We start from the raw sequence: 21,067 nt of genomic DNA on the forward strand, positions 1-21,067 counted from the left end.
ATAACATCTTTGTAATTCGATTCAGACTCCGCCGCGGTTCGGTAAATTACAGGTAATGATATAAATTATAATAAGAGCAAAAATGTTTTATTACACTATTAATTAATCGTACGCTCGAATTCAGGAAAAACAAAATCAAACAAAACAAAACAACTAAGATAAGATTAGCGCGAGACTCGTCGATTAATATATCATTTTAAGTCTCGAGTTTTCCGGAAATCTATGTTGAAGGGCATCCCTCAAGCTTCCCGAATTTCGCTTCGAACGCAGCACGATATTTTTGGTCCGGGTCGATCTTTGCGAGGATTTCGTCGAAAACATGTCTCTTCTTCTTGCACAAGTACCCGAGCGTGTCTTTGATTTTCTCTTGCTGTTGTGGCGAGCACTTGGCACACGTTGTTTCCAGCGCCTCCTGGAAAACCTCTGCAAACGAAGAAAAGAACGATGTTAGATCTCCGTCTCTGAGTCAGTATCGACTGTCATTCGGTATATTAATTACGTCAAATGATTTATGACTGTAGGACTGATTTTTGTTCTCACTTTCGATAACTCGAAACTGGCACAGAAACCTCATTCTAAATGGCACGACAATTTGCTGCACATAAATTAACCTTGAATCGAACTGACACCTTTTAACCAATCGTCCTTCAAAATTTCGCTTCGAGTCAAGTGATGGGAAAACATGTCAAGCTGATTCGCCTCTGAGTGACAGCTGAGCTCAGCTTTAAAGACTAGAGTTTGCGCGTTCATTCAAGTCTCGCGACTAGACTGTGCCACACTTGCGAGATTCGCTTGGTTCTCGCATACTCCAGGATATAATTATCCTTATCCGTCTTATCCACGTCTTCGCGGGTTTCTCGAAAAGCGTTTCACGAGCATACAGACATACCCTAATAACACCGACCGCCTAAGCTCCCGAGCGAATCGAGTGTTGATATTTTAATTCGGCAATTCGCTTTCCGTCGACCTTCATTTTGCAACCGCCGCTCGTGAAATCGCGAATATAATAAATCCGGCTGCATCAGCCAAGGATTTAACTCCGCAATACCGAGCTGATTGTGAGACGAAAAGCTTACTGATCTTTCTCAGTGAGAAGTAATAACTGTCTACGCGAAGAAGTCCGCGAAGAGAGTTCGATAAATCGTGCTTATGCGAATCGTTACTCACTTTTTAGCTCCAACGCGTCCTGAGGGCATCCAGTTTCCGCCTTATTCAGTATGCATTTCTTGTACTTCTCGAGGAGTCTATCGTTATTAATAACCCTGTGCGTGTCCACGTTGTCCAATTTCCCACTGTAATATTCTTCGGCTGCAGCCACTGCGGCGAGACAGGCCAAAACCATGAGGCAGTAACACTTCATGCTGATTTCGTTTTCGTCTCCGGGTGGTTAGAATGATCCAAATCGATCAAGCAAGAAGAGTAAGGATGCTGACTGAGCGACGCTGTACCACGAACTGATTGAATTCTGCGTTATTCGCCTATTTATACTATGCAGGACTTGCCTCCGTTTCTTTCTATGCAGTTGAGGTTGAGGTTGCCGTGACCTCAACCCGCTTGGTATGAAAACAAAAACCTGTTCAGGTAGGCTTGGCTGCATGGCGAGACAGTGCAACAAAATATGCACGCGTCATCGGATGTCGGTTAATGTTTAATGGACTGCAGATTCATTAATCTTCGATGACAGTCATTTGTGCGCCTGGCTTACAACAGAGCACATAGTGTATGAAAATCGATCATCACCTCTTTCGCCGTATTTTCCGACAGACATCAGTCGACTTTGTCTATCGATGCAAAATTTCCACAGGGGATTGCGTAATTGAGTTGGCGAGTGAAGTTTAGTACCATTACTCTTATTGACTTCGCTCTCTTGCTCCACTTCATACATGCACGCACTCCAGTCCCCGGTCAGCCTTACTCCGTTACGTAACTCCAGATGGGACGTACCTTTCCACTGGAAACACACATTACGTAAAAGTGGACAGTCATTTTTTTTTAATTATAATAATTATTCCTGAAACATAAATTATTTGTTCTCAGTATCTCCGTCGTTGGTGCAGGTATCAACTGAAATTTGTTTTCGATATTTCGATACTCCCAGTTCTCGGTATCTCCACAGTGTGGCTGCTTGTTTGTGGTTTGTTTCGCAAAACGTCCGACTGACGACGAGATTGAATATAGGAATGTTTATTACTATCGAATTCTGCGAATAAAATCTGCGTGACGTAGGTACATATACCTACATATACTTCTCGAGCCTGATCGCAGTAACGTTTGCTTGTTTCCGACCAAGCAGCTCAGCGCTAATTGACAGTTATGCGCATTAATTATCTTGACGTAAATATCGCGGCCAACCGTCGGAGTAAGATATATAATCCTCTCGGTACGCAAAATTGATTGAAAAATCGAATGAAAGGAGCACCGAAACCGCCGAACATATAATATAACCCCCACGAACATGAGGCTTGATCGAGAATCCGTCAGTCCTAAAAGTCCACCGATAAAACGCAGTAGGAAGATTAGAAAAAAGTCACCCTACGAAGCTTGCAAGCCCATGGCGACTGGGGTCGCCTGCGTTTCACGAGGTCGACGTTGCGCCTGCTGTGGAGGGTTGTCGTCTTCGCCGGAGCCCTTCCGTCCTCCGAAAGTCCCTGATTTCAAGGACAAAGGTCCCTTTCTCCCAGAAATCGAGTCCTTGTCATCCCGCAGGAGAGCGGCGGAAGTTCACGGCTCGGAACATCAGCCGTGGAAAACTCTTCGCGAACGTAATGCGATAATGGGGTACAGGGCGAATGCAGAGGGTACAGCAAGCGGGAAATCAGTCGCTTCGTCAAGATCATTGAACGGAAGCTAAAGGCGTCTCTGCGGAAAAGAGCCGGGACGTCGGTTTGCGATGAGAATCCTGCGCCCCAATCCTATCAGGACCAAGGTGTCTGCGATTCTCGCAAGCCGGTCGTATTGCGGTACGAGAAGCGAGGAGGACCTCAGGTTCGATTTCAAGATCGGTAATATCGGGAAATTCGAGGCGCTGAGCAAGCTGGGAAAGCTCGACGTCGCTGACCGCGTCATGACAAAGATGAAGATCTCGAAAGGTTTTCACAATTAGATAGAAAGGGTTTCGCTAGGATTTGTAGACAGTTTTTCGGACGGTAATTCCTATCAACGAGACGCCGATGCCTGCATTAATTCTGTCCAAACTTGTAGGTCAAGTCGGCTGTCTAGTACACTGAGAGAAATTTTTAGTTCCGATTACCGCTCAGTTCTTAACTATATTCATTTTTTACCACAATCGAAAAATATAGTTCTAGGTACGAAATGAAAATTAGTTTTCTATCTGTTACCAGAAAGTATCCGTTAATATTCTTTCTCATCACGATCACTGTTACTATATTTTCTTGTAACTATTGTGAAAATTTAATGGTTGTGCAACAATAAATTGACGTTAAAGCCTTGTTTGACTAAAAAAGTAGAGTAAACCGAACGAACTGATTTTTCGTTGCAATTGCCAGAAAAAGTACCGACAACAACGCAAAATAGTCACGTGTACCTTGTTTTTCGTAATTCCAACAATATTCAAACAGTTTTTCTTAACGACACATATTTTACTGAATATTTCTAGTTACTATAACAAATGAAATTTTTCTCAATGTAGGTGGCGATGTGTCACACGTCGTAATTCAACTGCCGTCCATGGGTCGTCCGTCGGAAATCAGACTCAGAGTCTCGAAGAGTTTCGATCTTCTTCAAAATCTTCAGGTAACGGAATCACCGCGGTGAATTGTCAATTCGGCCGTGCCGAACCAACTCAGAGCCGCCTATTTCAGTTACGAAATTTCACGCGATTCGGACGGCTTGCAAACGAAAATTCCCGAGTGCTGTCCGTTCTCCCGAGCGACGAAAGCTCGGAGATGATAACGCTGCTTCGTGATCTGGTGAAAAAGGTTCGCCCGGACGTCTCGGAAGACAGGCTGTGGGTGATTCAGCCCGACGGTGCCAAATGGTTCGTATCGGTTATTTCGCTTCTGATTTGTATCCGGCGTTCAAGCAGTTCTCCCTTTCTTTAAAATTCCTCCGCCGCGCTTCGGTCTCGCGGAATACAAACCAGAGGAAGAATTGTCTCTGCAGATCTCGCCCTAACGTATCGCCCAAAAAAACATCGAGGCATCGAGAGCATGGCTATTGCCTGCTTAGGGAGAAAATCCCCGGCTTTATTCGGCGAGCGATTAGTTTTAACGCTCTTCGTTATTTACCGGTTTCGAATCTGACCGTCGCCATGCCTTGCAGCCCAAGGCCCCGGTGCTTGAATCTCGGATCTCGGCTCCTTTTTCAAAGTCCTGAAACTTACCGAGATCGTGGAGGAAATCGACGTTCTGATTGCTGCCCAGCCGAGGTCGCCCATGACGGATGAGCGATGGTTCGTTATGGTCTCGTACTCTTATCTTCGAGTGCAAGAGGCTGCCCTTGTTGCGGCACGAAACTTATTGCCAGTGCGTTATACCACCGGTCCAGCTCCAATTCCATTTCATCCCTGGTTCGTTTCACCCTTCGATCAATATTATATGGATTAGGGAGTATACGTGGCGTCGCGGGAGCGGAAGTCGAGTGTGCAAACTGCAGGAAGCCATCTTCCACATCGATAATTGATACGCTAACCAGCCTTCACGCGCCGCTGAATTATCTCCCGAGAGATCGGTGCGGCGTGATCCTAACCAGAGATCCGATACCCTGTTATCTGTTTTCCTGCGCGTAGTGTTCGGCCACTGTTTTTACTTCGCGTCTCCGGGGGTTTTGCTGACCCAGCTGTGGTAAATCGGATAGTCGATATTTTCCCACTACGAATATATGTATGGTATCGAAAAAAAGCTCCTGGCGAAATGTCTAAATCTTCTCACACTGCGTGTTGTTCTCACGGTGTGAATGGGAAGTAAACTCAGTTACCATAATTACTTGGATCAGTGTAATTAATCTTTCAAACTCGAAGGACAACCGGTCTAGTCATTTTTTACGTGCTCGAATTATGAATGCCAAAGCAATGCCGGTTGTGTGCGAGGAACGACTGCAAAATAATGCTCCAAAATTTTATTTTTTTCGTGCATTAGGTAGAAGAGACTCAAAAGTCGTTTCCGCGTGGATATTCAATTCGTTTGAATTCCGTTGATTCGCGAATCTGACTTATCAGCAAAAACGTTATAATGACGACAGAATATATTCCAGTCGCTTAGATTAAGTCATTAGTCTGGGTGGAATATAATTGGTACTTTGATCGCTGCATTCGACTAATTCGTTCAACGGATTGATCGAGGTTTATGCAGTTGTGTAAAAAACATCGCGCGCCTTACGTAACTCGTACAAGACGTGTTATTAATTTCTTGCTCTTTCATACACCTCATAATCTAACACAAGGTGTGGAGAATCGTACCAGGCGACTATGTTGGAATTGGTTTTTATACCTTAGTCGTGTTTCGTGTTATAGAATCTTGGATTTGCACGTCGCTACTTGCATCCATTTATCATTTCTCGTGCGCATTCGATTCTTTAACATGCGATGGTTGACAATGCAATAAATCTGTCAAATAGCTATAAAAATTTCCTTCATTTCCACGCTATCAACCATTTGACGTACTCATGACGTTAAACACGCTGCAGTTTTCATCATGAGAAATATCGTAAGAGTAAAATAAAATCATAGACGAGTAATCTGATGCGTCCAAGCGAAACTGTCTATCACCTTGGCTTTAGCAGCCTTACAGTTTCGCATTATCCATTTAGAAACGAGAAAACTTTTTTCAGGCCCACCGCTCAGCTTTCCAAATTACCTTTTGAATAAATCGAACCCTGCGAATTTTTCACAAACGACGAAAGCTGAGCAGCCCCTTTCGTCTCGAATCTTCATACTTTTGCAAAGGTAAGCAAGATGGGCTATGAAATCGTACTTAAAGAAGTCTAAGTTGATCTAATGTTCTTTTAATTACGCTTGATCCAGCTCTGCGAGGAGCTTGCTCATCTCATTATAGCCTTCCCGAAATACGGTACGTGGTTGATAAAAATCAATTACGGTTTCGTTGGACTGCAGACCGTTTTTATAAGTCTTTAAAAGAGTCCTTTACGTGAGATCGTCGTAGCTAAGGTAAGGCCGGGGGTTTTTTATTTTTTTTCTATCCACAATAAGCGAGCCAGCAAGACGATTCAACTAATTGATTATCTCTGCCCGTAGCAAATCACGTGAGAAATACCCGTGTAAACCTGGCGAAAGAGGAACTGGTCATCTTTCTGATGGAAATTTTGCCGGGCGAAATATCGTTCAACAAAGGTGCCTACAAATGTTACACAGAACTCCTTAGCGACTTTGAAAAATACGGTACGTACGTATCTCTCAATTATCATATTACAACATCGACCAGATTCTCGGTAAAGAATGGCAGCCTGTTTACAAAATAAAAATTATTCAAGGCCGTGGCTTTGAGACCTCGAGTTTTAAACAGATCACCGAAACGGCGTGCATAAATTTCGGGCTCGGGCGTCTGCAGCGCGAAGGCGACTTGCCGGCCACAGTGCTTTGGAAAATTTGTCAAAAACCAGATTTCACCAGAGCCAGATTCCCTCTTTGCAGGAGGCATACGGCGGAGCCGAGGATCTGCGCTTCGGGCGACGTCTTCCAGACGAAGGGCGGATTGGTCGTTGATTTGTGCTTCTCTGGAGAATTTGGCCGGCAGTGTGGGAAGCGAGCTTCGGGAACGGCAACATGTCGGTTGCTTTAGTCCGGACGTGATTACCTTCGTGGATACGGACAGCGTGAGCTTTTTATACGTTTGTTAACGCGGCTGTTTTGCCGTCCCGACGTTGCAGATTCCCTTTGTGCCGCATGTCCCACGGATATGCGGGCTTGTAAGGGAAGGAGCTTGCGGTTGAGCGCGCTTTTGATGCTTCGGAAACATCGCCGCGCTCAAGCGGAAATTATCAAGTCTAGATTAGCTACGTTTCGGTAGATATATACGTATAGAATCCCTGCTGATGGATTAAGCTCCGCGCGTAACGTACGTGCAGGTATAATAAGCACTTGCCGAGGCAAAAACGTCGCCGGGAATATTACATCATCCCAGACTGCCGCAAAGTACAGAATTGCCATTTGCAATTGGCAAGGTCTTACCTCTAAAATCAGAGAAATCCTTCGCCACGTCTCATTCTCACATTTCTTAAATGAACTTGCGATTAGACACGGAGATTTTGGATCGGTGACGTCGATCCTCGCTACACCGATCTCTTCGCTTTGCGAGTATTTGTCCAACAAAGTTTTCACCGATCAAGGGGATCAAGTTTATAAATCGAATGTAAATGACCGCGATACGATTATCGTCTTAGATAAAACAAGGCGCGATGATGTGTCCGATAAACGAGGTTCCTTTTCTTTTCAACCACATCAGCGATTGGCGCGAACTCTGTAGTGGATGGGACTATCTGGGCGAAATGGAAAAGAACAATAAAGAACGAATGCGTCGAATGACGATGATTATCATGGCGGAAAAAATTCACCGGTACTTCGTATTTTATTGGTGTGCAACAAAACGAGGCAATTCAGTCGAGTCAACCGCGCGTTGTGCTGATGAATAATTAATGACGTTGCCTCAAATCCATTCGCCTGATAATTTTCTATGTGATTTCAATTCGCTAAAAACCTGTAATTATAATACAGGAATTGATCGGAAATGTTAACGAACGTGTTTAATCGAGCACGGATGAGTATCCTATATCACAGCATTTATTTCTGACGGACAAAGTGAGGAACGAGAAACCAATTGAAAATAAAAAGATGAAAGTTTTCCGATAACCTGAAGCGTCGAGCAGCATTGCCTTGCACTTGGCATAGGTTTGTATGTACCGTACGCACACTTTACATAAGCGCGGAATTTCAGTTTCCACGTTATAACCGGAAGTGCCCGCTGATGACAAAGTCCTGCCTTGATTGCTTTCAATTCACGTGTTCGCATTTAGATTGGCACGTCACGAGTATGCCCTGTGTATAGATCAGCTCACTAGCTGATGGAATATAACTGCATCAGATCCCAGGAATTTAATTCACTTTTAACCAAGCTTTCAGAGCGGATGAAGAGAAAAAAAACAGCCCGAAGTAATACTTCCGGTACAATGCGTCCGGCTAGCAGTCGTTATCGGTTTGTGCGAAAAACTGTTTCCGTCCTCGACGATGAGAATATTTTCTACACGCCATTCTCCATAGTTCGTTGTCTGCAGCAAAATTTCATCTGCGCAACCTAATTTCTTTTTAATTCGTGCAAGCTCTCTTTTCCTTGGAATTTAAGATCCGAAATTTTTGCTCCGAGTGCGACAGCGAGAAAACTTTTCCTTCTGCGTAAGCGCTTCGCCGCTTGTTCGCATAACAGCGTTGATTATCTAAGAATTATTCATGCGGAAACGAAATTAATTTTACCAGTGTGCTAACAATCCTTTGTTTTTTCATTACGCGCCGCAATCACGGGGTTTAATAAACTCATTAAATGCGAAGATAAGTACGAAAATTATAGATAATAAAAATGGGGATGAAAGAAAGTTCGAAGAAGAGATGCTTCTAAGCTTCCTTTGATATAATTAGAACGTAATTAATTGAAATCCCATCTAATTGCAACTCGGGTTCCTAATAACCTGCGAAACTGATCAACACCGTACATCGAAGCCGAACAACTACAGACATGTTTGAAATTTCAATCGAACCGCGTAACATGACACACGTGCGATTTATGCCCCCAGATTATCGTTAACCTTAAGTACGCACCCCTTGATCATGTGAAACGATCCTCACGCAGCAGCGGTCTCGTGAAATAACGGGTTGCAGGTCCAGCCAGAAGCGGAACAGGTCACAGGATACGGCTTCCGTTTTCCAATAACCAATCAGAGAGCCATTCCCGCTACGTTACTGCACTATGTATGAATATATTACCCTTCGTTTCACCCTGCACGTCGGCGTCCAGTTGGCTCGTTCATAACCGCACGTTCCTCTCGATTCTGCATTCAAACACCGGTTTCTCAGGCGTCACGTAATTTCTGACTCTCGGTTTCGCGCGCACTTCCCAGTCATTATGCCACATTGTGACCACCGTCATTATCGCCATGTATCACCGTAGCCGTCACAACGCACTTTAGATGCCCTCTATCTAGATTTTTCCCACGCGTTTGTAATTATCACTCACAACGTGGCGGAATTATGGAGAGACGGAGTGTTAGGAGTAGAAAGAAGGGAAAGAGAAAGGAAACCGGAGAAGTCAACGTGTAACGAAGAGTAAAAAAAAGATGGAGAACGGAAAAGATGCCAAGGTATTTGCAGGAGAAAAGTAAGGGAAAGAAAACAAAGATAAACTAATGGAGAGCAAGTAGATACTGGATCAAAGAGGGGAAAAAGATACGCAGATTATGCGAGACGGAAAAAGAGAGGGTAATCCACGTGATGAGGGAATGTGACTACTCAGGAGCAGACAAAGGGATTGAAGACTTGATGAGCGACGAAGGACAAGAAATAGAATGGATGAAAAGCGTGAGAACGAAGCGTGAAGGAAAAGGATATAGTGAGAGAAGGAAGAAGAAAACGTACTGTATACATATAACGAATATTATTGAAGATGTTTTATGTAAGAGTAAATTGAAAAGATGCGGTAGACGCACCATGTATCCCGAAAGGAAATCATTTTCTCTAATAAAAACATAAAAATAAAAAAAATGGAAGAGAAATTATCACTCATCGATTAAAACAGTCACTGTACAAGGTTATTCTCTCTAAAACACTACCAAGCAAGTCATTCACCTTTTCCTAATTACACATATCCGATCAGACAAATCAAGAACGGTCGAACCGCTTTCAATTCCATTATTTCAATATCCTCTTCCTCGGGAACATCACGAGTCGCGAATTATTCGAGAAACGTAACGTTCTTTTAACACTTGTTTCTTTCCCCGAATATCTATGAAGGTGAAGGCCGCGGACGTGTTATTGTCGTGCGTGACGTGCGGCTGCGGAGAACCGTCTGTAATGAAGTGTCTCTTTGGGAATAGCTTCGTTCAGTTCCTCTGTACACGGGCATGATATCCGATCGCAGATATAGATGATTCTGTTCTGTTTCGTCCCTTACAAGCTCGACGAAATTTGGTTTCGATAAACCGACTTCAGCTTTCCTTAAGTCACGAGTCGGTGCTTTAACACTTCGAAACGCGGACTGATCGCGCAACATACCGACATCTTTGACCAAATTTTAATACAACAATAATCGCGATAATTAGAGAGCTGTGGCGGACTGATATTCAGTACCCTTGTAATAATCTATCTGTCTATCTAATGCAATAAAATATCTCTGTTAGAAACAGTAATGCGATGTTTTGAATGTTGATATATATTACAGTGAGCTTTGTCGTGGAAATTTCCAGATTAGAAATGGTCTGACAACAGAGTTAGTTCCCTACGAAAGTCAAACGCGTTTTACCCTGCTTTGTAGAATTAGCCGATTGCGAATTGATAAGCAAAATGTAAGTTCGGAATAATCAACCTCGACGCTAACTACCATAATTAACCTGGCAAAGCTCGCCGCAACTGTGTTTTGTCGACTAGTCTGGCATGTGATATTAATTTACTCGATTTTGCCAGTTCACGATTCGAGCTATGCGTAGGTATAGAAAAAAGAAGCTGATGAATTATTACACAACAGGTAATTACTATCTGATTCCCGACTCGGCGATGACTTTGACATTCGGAACGAAAGATACTGTACGGAGAAAACGAGAGAGGTCAACGAAAAATTCAATGACTCATGTGGATCCATGTTGTAAATATACAGTGCAAGTATACAACAATTATCGCGAATACGGCCTGGGAACATCCGGCGTCCGGTTTCTATTCTTGAAAGAATTCTGCGACTATTTTTCGCCAGGCTTGTATCACCGTCAATCATGTGAACATATACACTCACACACACAGACATCATCGATTTTTATACGATACGCGCACCATCCCGCTTCTTAGGGTTGTGCAAACGAGGGCGAGTTCGAGTACCCAAATCCTGACACCAATGGCCAACAGGCGTACCACTTTCCGAAACTACTCCCTATATTCCGATTTTTTAGTGGTCCCAAAAGAGCGACGCAAGGTTTTAGCAAAATAAATCCGCCGCATCCTTTTTACACCCCTTAATTTTCAGCCAAGAGTTCCCGCGGCGTTGGCCTCATTTCCGTATGCATTTATTCAAGTTTTGTAGTAAAAAAATTCATTCTTATCCCCAACGGTACAGATCCTCTCAATTTCTAACCCCTCCGTAATGCGAGCCGCATTCTAGAGTTCAATGATACTTTCGAGTCACCAGTAACTCCGATGTTTCAAGTATCAAAAGTTTCGCAGGCAAATCCAGCCAGGCATGCTCGTAGATATCTTTGGAACCGGTTTATGTTGCATAATAACGTTTAAGTATTCCTAAACTCCGTTAGTTACGCAAGAGTATCTCGGGAGAGACCCAATCGCAAGCCAACAAAACGTTCAAATCGCAAATACGACACTTGAGATGAGATTCTTGACATTCAACGTTCAACTCGACGCTTTCCGAGTGTCGGGAAAATATAAGGAGGACCGGAGGATGCAGGCCGTCTTGCATTTGTCGAATGTCGCGAAACCGGCACCTGGAGAACGGCGTCCTCGTTCGAAATAATCAGCTCGGTGCCAGTTCGCTGAAACGAGAAAACACGTAGTCCGGTTGCCCTCTCAATTCCCGCCCCCTTTGCCTATCTCTCCCGACACGCGACACGAATCGAAACTTTCCGCCGACGAGCTCGAAATACAGAGGCCAGGGCTACATTATTTGTCCGAAACTCGAGATGCAAATTCTCGGGACAATTCCCGCTCTATCCTTAAATTTTCCATTCAATTTTCGATCCACGAACCTGCAGGTCCAGCAGTCCAAAATCGACGCTTCGTTTTACCATTTCCACTTTCCTTCCTCGCTGCTGTATCTTAGAGTATAATATAAGGAGTACATACAGCTGGATTGGGAAAACGCTGAGCGTATTCTTCGACGTGAATAACCATTCAACATGTAACGTCTCCTGTAGCTGAGTGAGTTTGAGTGAGTAAAAAGATAAATAAAGCGTTGGACGTTTGATGCGAGCCAGCGGGTGTGAATGAAAGCTTCTCGGATCGGTCGGACCAATCAACTTCTGCAGGACGAGGACGGACCGATCCGAGAATCTGATTGAACGTCAAACGTCTAATGCCGAAAGCTCGTTGAGTGTTTACTGCCAATGACGGGATCGGAGATATGATTAATGGTAGATCTGAGTGCCGGTGAACCCCCGACGATTGGCTCTAATGATATCTTTCACGGTGAAACGGTTCGGCCGAATATCGAAGAGTGTCTACGATTATCCTGATTGCACGTCCCACTCACTATCCGCTTGCGTATCGCAAACAAAAGGATATCGGCGGCCGGCTGCTTTTTACGCATCTGTCTAAAAAGATGGATCGCGTGTCGGTCGGCAGAATTTTTTCAACCTTCGAGGTTTGACTCGTCCTTTCTGAATCCCTGAACAAATGCGGAGGTAAAATTAATGTCCCAGAAGCCAAAATGTTGTCCGACGAAGAAGCCTCTCCACAATCACGGCGGAATTAAAATGAAACTTTCGGATCAGGATATCACAATCTTTCGGCCTTGATCACCCTGGCTAACCCTCCAAACCGCACGTTTTGTGCGTCGAAACCAATAAAATGACGATTTTAACGGTGAGTATTCAAGCTTTTCGCGTTCGGCTATCGGGGAATTTATTTGACGATGATAGGCCCGAATTTGGCACCGTCCAGCCCCCTGATCGTGGGGAAATGTATGTTTTGCGATTGAAATCGGCTGAAATTAAAGGATTGCAGCTAACACAATCACACGCTCGTATCTAATCGCTTTACAGATAATCGCACGGCTATCCGAGTGTCGCACGAACATGTAATAAATACTATATACATTGAAACAAATTGAAATATCGGCGCTACGTTGAAAATAAAATTAGGGTCGTTCGTGTCCCGTTGTTCGATGTGAGCAATTCGGTTCACCGTTAACATGTCGCATCCCTAAAACAGAACCGTAACATCTGGAAAAAAGTTTTCTTACGAATTTCTGGTCAAATTAATTAAAGTAACGAGTTTTTACGGCAGTTTTGAAGAGGGGGGATTTTTTTAGGTGCTGCAGTCTGACTTTGGGCGTGCGATATTATTTCACGTTTCAGATTGCCGTCGGTGTTTTGGAACTCACCGCATTGTTCATACTGACTGGATTCCTCGTGATGTTGTCAGTCTTGTCGCACATCGCCGAGTGGATATTCGTGATTGTCACACCGATGACAAATTATTTTTTACATCAAGTGAACGACCTGATACTTGTGAGTAATAAATTAAAAAAAAAAATCGGTGTCCTCGTCGTCGCGAATAATTTTTGACTGCCGTTATTTTCATATTCTCATCCGTTCCGATTGCCAGATTGTTTTATCGTCACCGTATCAACGAGCTCGCATCGAGTCCTGCTCGCTAATTGTTACGTCGTTTTTAGCTGTTTTCTGTTTCTCCGAACCTGCTTGTTTGTGCCTGATTTTACGATTAAATTTGGATCTGTGTTTGAGTTTGGTATACGAGGGAATTTCACCGTTCGAAAACAATTAATTAATCATTTCGGCACATATTGTCGTTCTTCAAACTGGATAAATATTTGCGTCTGATTTTACGATTAAATTCAGAACTTTGTTTGAGTTCGGTATGGAGGCGTATATAAAATGCGTCAAAGGTAAATTCATTATTTATTTTACCGTATATAGATGAAGGGGAGAAAAAATACTGTATAATTGACCGACTATTGCGAGATAATAAATTGCACCATTCGAAAAATGAGTTAAAAAAAAAAAAAAAAAAAAATGCAGAGAAAAGAGTAGCCGGAGCTATAGGTACAAACAGACCTTGCCAACGAGGTTTAAAAATTCATAAACAAACACGACAGATTGCGTTAGTTGTGTTCTGACACTGAACAATGCAGACCATGTGCATTCAGAACGAGATGATTCTATTTTCCTCGATTCCTCGCCTGTAAGCCTTGAAATATGTGTATCTAGACCGTATCTGTCACGCCTACATTGATTTGAAATTACAATTCCAGCGAGCTGATTTTTAATTCAATGCAACCTCGTCGAGATGTCGATTGAACAAGTTTCACGCGTTAAGTGTTTGTAAGGATATTCTTTCCGCGTTGTTTCTACGGCGCTTGGCCTGAAACTTATTTTCGCTTCAAAATTACGTAGGTACCTTGCGGTATACGTGATTCAAGCCAACGCAGATAAACCGTCGCGTCCTCGCCGCAGAGATCTGCTGTCCGATTAACAAACAATGAGGCTCATTTCCATAATTACACCGGCACCATGTACTCAGCGTATCTACGTACACTGTAATTGTGATGCAAACCGAGTTCAGATGGCCAGACGAGGTGCACGCGAACTATGCGACATTCTTCGCGTTAGAATGTCTTTTCTTTATATTGTATGCTATATCACACACACCTTCGTGCAAACAATATTCGTCGTTGCATGGATAATCGGAAATTCGGCAGGATTTGTAAAGGGTTCGGTCGGAGGCGCGAACTATGTGTCGAAAGTTGTAGCCAAAGAGAAAAGTGTACGTGACGCATTTCGCAACAAACCGACTTAAGTATGACCCTGATCATCGGCGGTTGTTTTTTTTATTTTTAATCATGGCGTAGAGTGTACAGAAAAAAAACATTTTTCACTGGGTTTTAAATTTGTTGGAATGGAGTTTAATTTTTACTGCTCCCAAAATTGGAAACATAATTTGTGCGAGAAAAAAAGTGAGACGGAACGAACAAAACGTAAATTCGTATTCTTAGAATTTATATTCAATCCGATTTTTCTCATTTTTTAATTACTTGCTCCGCCTGTAGATTCTGAACCAAAAGCCTGCCCACTTTCATCATGTTTTCAAAATATTCCTTTTTCAACAGAAGATTCGTGAAAGATATTAAAAACCAATCGATTAGGGTTACTCATTCAAAATTGGATTTTCGTGTTTTTGTAAGCAGTAAAAATCAAGCCCGTGGTCTATAATATATACGTATTTACGTAAAATACGACCTCGAAACCGAAAATCTTGATTATTCATAACTTCGTTGCAAATAAAACGATACAGAGAGTGAATAACTGGGTGTTACGGATGTCGCGAAAATTATACGTGGTCCAGAGTCACCGAAACCTCGACTTTTCAAGGACAGTTTCCAACCCCGGTCCGGTGTCTGGTTGTAGGGATGAAATTCGGGGCGGGACAGGAAAGTCGAGGGGTTCGGTTTGCCGCTGGGCTTACCGTCAAAAACACGTTGTGAACAAGGCATGGCCGACGAGCCCTCTGCCAGTTAATCTTGTACTCGTGGTTGCTCTCAGATCCTGATCGTCTTAACGGCCCGGCTAAGTTCCCGTGTGACGGTCGAAATGTTTCACTGCCAAGAGACTGATTCCTCGAATAGCCAACGCCCGAACCTCGACGACATCGACGAGCTTCTTTCTCCCCCTGATGAATTAGATCTTGAAGAATACCTGGAGAATAATGGACCGAGTGGCGGATCGAGCTGTTCCTGAAGCATCGCACGAGTATAAATAACCTGGCCATTATGCAAATCGTCGAATTACACGTCATACGGTGGTTATGGTTGGGATATATTTTTCCTGTTACGAATCTACTGGCTTTCAGCTTTGAAAACAATCGCATGACAATTTTTTGCCTATGATCATATCACATGTGCTTTTAAACGAAACTACAATATCATTGTACACCGTCGCACAATAATCGACGGCGTCATTTTTTGACGAAAGTAAAAAACGATTTTATTTTCGAATACGGCTCAGGACTATTTATTTATTTCTCAAGTCGTATCAACGAATTAGTAAAGAATCTATATTCGAGTAATTCGCGGTATGTTTCGTACGTTTTTTCACTTTACCAATGAAATCGAGGCCGGGTAAAATTAAATTCGGCCACGAGGCCACGAGATATTAATTATGCATCGTATGGTATTATACGCATGTCAGAATCCTGGGTTTCCGCATCTTTTTCAATTCTCTAGCTATCGTCTAACTTGTGTATCGACTCTCAAAATTTTCCTCATCTTCTCGCCTTTGTTCTCCTACGTACAATAATAGAGACTTGATGAAAAAATGTGGAGTAAAAAATAACAGCTATTGCCGAGTAGAACACACTTTATTTTGACATAAATTATAATAATTTAAGTTTGCTCTACACGACAATAGTTGTTATTTTTTACTTCACATTTTTTTTCATATTTGAGTTTTTTGAGTCTATATTATACGTACATATTTTTCAATCTTGAACTTACATCGTCTCGATCGAAATATTTGGAATGATGCAGCCTGACCCTATTAGCTCTGATTACGTACCTACCTGCTTATCTGAGACAACAGAAAACTTTGAGGGAGAACAAAATTGAAGAAAATTATTTCCACGGTAAGTTTATTCTGGCTTTCACCTGTATAAACGGCGTTGATTAATTTTTGCAGATGAAATCTTATTTTCTTTCGCAAATCAAAAATGGAAATAAACGGCATCGTTTCGATTATCAAGGCTCTGCTGTATAAGTAATGAATAACGACGGGCAATTTTGTGAATATCGTACTAGAATTATTTGATATTTGATTTTTAATATTGTCGTTTCCCTTTGACGATCGAGCGGTGACGTCAACGTGATTTTTTTTCTTTTCTCACCGTATTTACCGTTTTCCACTTTACGCATCCGAGTGCATAGCAATATACTTACGATATTGATGAGTTTTGTGAACTGGAAGTGAATGCATAAAAAATGGGGACGCTTATTGAAGTTCATAAAACCAAACAGATTGCGGCGCGGCAAAAGAAATAGCAGGAAAAATGAATTGAAACCGGACACTCTTCAACTGTCCACGAGATTTCGTTTGAATCGTTACTTTTCATCATAAATTCAAATTTTCAGTTTGATTAATTTTCACCGCTCGCGAAACATGAACGTAAGTACGTAGACTTTTACTTCGGAGGAGCTCCGTAACGCAGAGATTTCGATAACGCTTTTAATCCATCGGCTCTTGTTAGTACTAAAAGTAATTATACCGTGTCTCTCAGTCTCGCCGAATAACCTCAAAAATGGCACTACATGGATACACGGACTAAGTGGAAACGCAAAGTGCTCACATCATAATTGAACGAAGCAATTAGTAGCCGATGACAAAGGTTGATCCAAGATAATTGATTGTACACAAAGCCGCGTCAGGATATTTCGTTCGAGCGAAGTTTCAACTTCGCCTGAAAGGCTGTGAAATCGAGATTACGGGTCACGATTAGAGCTCGAATCTCAAATTTTAGCACTCCTGAAATATAATTCTCCTTCAGAGTACAAAGTCCCGATTGTTCGATTGCTTTTCACGCTTTATATATGCATATACATTGAGAGAGAAATCCCTCCCAAGATATGCGATACGTGACCCATTCGAAATGGGATTTGAATAATTGAATCAATATTCCGGAGCTCGTAAAATTGCTTCGTTATAATTTGATCGATCAATAACGAGTTCGGCCTCCATTTCGTCACAAACATACGTTGACAATAAAATTTCCACGAAACGTTCCGCGTCGATATTTGAAAATTAGTTTTGTTTCGCCACTTCGGTTTCCCCTCCTGTCAGGCGTTTCAGCGTCTTGATTCAGTAATTTTCACCTCGCGTAAGTTTTGGAACAAACCGATATCGGTAAAAATTATCTCTTATACTCACATTACGATGTCTTTGACGTACGTTCGTTTCTTTCCGGCAACAATGCTTCCATTTCTCCGCGTGACACGAATCGTCAGTTCCGCTTGTCCTCGCCGAACCGCGAAGCGACAAAGTTTACCGAAAATCTGGCAACGAAATGGCTGGGAGCAAAATGAGTTCCCGTAACGAGAAACTCGCGTTGAATCACGGAAGAGCACGAGGGTTGCTAGAAAATAACTTTTTCCCAGGATGACCGCGTTATTCCGTTAGCACAGCTGTCCGCAATCCGGCCGCAACTGCGTACTTGGCGTACTGCCTCTATTCCATACGACCACTTCCGGTTGCACGAAAAATAAAACATGACGAATTTGCAAGCGATCCGGCGTATCTACGTCTATGCACTTTCTATCGCGAGTTTAAGAATTGTGAAAATAGGGGGTGGTCGTATAAAAAAAAATGGAACGAAGGCCAAACTGTTGAACGGGAAAGATTAAACTCGAGGATAATCACCGCGAGGTGGCTCAACTGCGATCCGGAGCTCCGCGTGCTAATTAGATAATGACTAATCGATGCTTTCCTTACTACCGGATAGACTGAAGCCCTGCTGGCAGATTTGTGCACCAAGGCACCCTTCCTCCGATCGGTTCTCAGGCCGGAATACACGTCGTATTTGAACACAGCCGGCACCGTCATCCTGGGATGGATCGTCGTCGCCTGGGTATCCCACGTACAGAGAATTTGCCCTTTGCAATGCTAATTACTCACTAATTATCCAGCAGCGCTATTGGCCAAATGATCACAGGTGTAACGCGGCTGAACGCGGCGTGTTGTATTACAATAACGGATGTCGGAAAGGCAGGTACACGCAAGTATCCCGTTCAAGTTTATCGAATGAATATTCGATTTCCGACTTACGACTGTTTTCATTTGACAAACACGTTATGCATAGAGGGAGTGGCCGGAAAGGTTAACGTGCAAATATCCTCGGGAGTCGAAGCCCGGAAGCTGCGAGATCCGCGCGATCCTCAGCGTGCTTTAGAAAATTGCAAATGTAGATATACCGCGTGCTGTGATAAATCTTTGTTACTCCGGAGAACGAGGTCAGCGCTGTAAATGCGCGATCAAATCAGATATCTGATCTCCTAGTAGTTCCGCGATGCGGATCGCTTCTCCGAGTTACGGCGGAAGTTGGTAGGTATTATTTGAGGAAAAATAACGCGGGCCTGTCGTCGATCGACGCAATGATTATGCTCGTGAAGCCGCCGCCCTTCTCGGCGAACAAGCCTTTGTCGTGTGACGACGCCGCGACGATTTACCCCGTAAATCGGTGCGAGAGGAGAGACTTTTTCAGACTTTGCATTACCGAACACAATCACTCGCTGACGAAGCAAGCCTGGACCCTCAGGTTGACCCAGGTTTTTCTTCTTTCGATATTTTCAAATTTTTTCCCCCTTCTTCTTCTTCTTCTTCTTCTTCATATTCCTTTTATTTTTCTTCTTCTTCTTCTCGCTTCTATTATTTCGCACTTTTATCGCTTCAACTTGAGTTGTTACAGGATCTTGAGACCCGCAGGCTGCACGAATCGAGGGGAAATTTCCGAGAAAAATTTATAGCCCACCCTCTATTCCCTCTCACATCGCGTTGTACCACTTTGATAAGCTTTAAAAATAAAAGAATCCTGTCGTCGGATACCTGCTAAAGATATGACTGATATACATTTTCCTCCCCGACTTTCTCCCACCATTTTCTGCCGCAGTTGTTTTCATTTTATTACCGCTCTTCTATATCGCTTATCGCTCTGTAAGTTATACGGTCTCACGTTACGTTAGTAGAATCGACATTTTCACTCTGTGAAAATTGTCCAGTGATTCAACGACGTCACGAGTATTTTTAATTTTACTTTTGCTCTTCTTTGTTATCTCAGGTAATCTGGGCGCTAATCGCGCCGCTGACAATCAGCGCCTTGGCTGTGGCGATGGTCTGTCCGACGACGATGAAATGGTTGCTGCGACAGGTGGCTCCTAGTCGAGAAGAGGCCGTTTTAAAGTTCGTGGAAAGCGTGCAGGCTGCTTTGCCGAATTTTTGACTTTTGAAACACCGTCGATAACCCAAGCGTGCGGCAGATACGGTCTGGCAATGTACGGGAAGGAAATCACGCGTAAAACGAAATGAAAACAAGAGATACATGTGAGTACGCATATAAATAATATACACGGTGTACATACCTGTGCCTATCTGTAAGATGTGCGAAAAGTGGAAAGACTTTATGGTGGCGGTTACGCGAGTGGTGATAATAAATCAGGAAATCTCCGTGAAAGTTTTCGTCCTCGTCCCAAGAACGCCGAGTTTCTCTTCGGTTTTCTTTTTCGCTTCTTACTTTTCCCATCGATTCGCCGTGTCGTAATCCCTCGAGAATCTCCGAGGAAGCCCTCACGCGGGATTTTTTAAATTCTTGTCAAATAATATTCATCGAAATTGATCGCTTCTCTTTATATTATTTTATTACCTACCACCGATCATCTTTCTTCGTTATCCACGAAGAGAAACGACGCGTGTTCCATCCAAGAGTCTGCAGTTTACATTTTTATACAGTCGAATTTTAACGCCCTCCGCTCTTCATCGTCGAATAACCTCCAGCACGGAGTGAGTTTCGAAGGTGCAGTTCTCAGCGATCGAGTCTCCCAACCATCCGTCCCCGTAATCTCGAATCGTCGAAATATCGGGGTTAATCCCGTGCATCGATCCCCGTTACATTTTTTCCCATTGCTAACGATGCGCCGAGATTTGTCACGACGTTCGTCGTCTGGCCGTCGCTTTGGATAAAGATTTCCCCTACAGCCGTGGCATTGTGTCTGTTACAGGAAAAAAAAGAAGCACGCGTCTGGCACGGAGTCCTAATTAAATTTCTCACCCATAGTCGGTCCTGCTTCTACCGTTTGAATTTGCATCCGGACTCTGATTCCTCCAGAGGCTCGCTTTGCCCGGGGACCAAAGTAGACTTGGGCTTGTGAAATAATCTAGTTAACAAACGAATGAATAAAGGATGATCACACTTAGCGGAGAAAGAATGGAGCGAAAGAAAATTCGTAGTTGGTATATACAGTATATACAGATATACATATATGAAGGAATGCCTAGGAAGATCGGACCGTGGAGAATTCAGTTGTACCTGAGATTCCATCCAGTCTTGCTGCAACTTCTATATCGGTAGGACAGAATCGCTATCCGCGCTGTAACATTGCACACTCGAGAATTGCAG

At 43.2% G+C, this 21,067-nt stretch overlaps 1 protein-coding gene and 3 long non-coding RNA genes across 6 annotated transcripts; 3 read left to right on the plus strand and 1 right to left on the minus strand.

The window, feature by feature from the left end:
* Positions 1-71: 71 nt before the first annotated feature.
* Positions 72-4,411, minus strand: LOC124183650 (ejaculatory bulb-specific protein 3-like). 2 transcript variants are annotated; one of them, XM_046572509.1, is made up of 3 exons: positions 4,343-4,411; positions 1,890-1,951; positions 72-461 (listed from the first exon to the last, which is right to left on the minus strand). In XM_046572509.1, the coding sequence occupies exons 1-3, from the start codon at positions 4,394-4,396 to the stop codon at positions 221-223; spliced, it is 357 nt and encodes a 118-aa protein (XP_046428465.1). In that variant the 5' UTR covers positions 4,397-4,411; the 3' UTR covers positions 72-220. The 2 variants fall into 2 exon arrangements, with proteins under 2 accessions (XP_046428465.1, XP_046428375.1); XM_046572419.1 differs by lacking the exons at positions 1,890-1,951; positions 4,343-4,411 and adding an exon at positions 1,168-1,463 and having other exon boundaries at positions 72-423.
* On the plus strand, positions 869-1,323 carry LOC124183728. The gene is made up of 2 exons (XR_006871030.1): positions 869-1,095; positions 1,131-1,323. It is a non-coding gene; the product is annotated as an uncharacterized LOC124183728 (long non-coding RNA).
* Positions 4,412-5,678: 1,267 nt separating the features above from the next.
* Positions 5,679-19,838, plus strand: LOC124183753. Of its 2 annotated transcripts, none has more exons than XR_006871048.1 (5): positions 5,679-5,902; positions 5,981-6,124; positions 6,212-6,355; positions 6,608-6,789; positions 19,733-19,838. It is a non-coding gene; the product is annotated as an uncharacterized LOC124183753 (long non-coding RNA). The 2 variants fall into 2 exon arrangements; XR_006871046.1 differs by lacking the exon at positions 19,733-19,838 and adding an exon at positions 8,843-9,382.
* LOC124183806 lies at positions 13,265-15,908 on the plus strand. Its single transcript, XR_006871055.1, has 2 exons — positions 13,265-13,404; positions 15,429-15,908. It is a non-coding gene; the product is annotated as an uncharacterized LOC124183806 (long non-coding RNA).
* Positions 19,839-21,067: the final 1,229 nt, after the last annotated feature.

This window comes from Neodiprion fabricii, chromosome 1 (genome assembly GCF_021155785.1).
Source record: "Neodiprion fabricii isolate iyNeoFabr1 chromosome 1, iyNeoFabr1.1, whole genome shotgun sequence".
NCBI classification, from domain to species: Eukaryota; Metazoa; Arthropoda; class Insecta; order Hymenoptera; family Diprionidae; genus Neodiprion; species Neodiprion fabricii.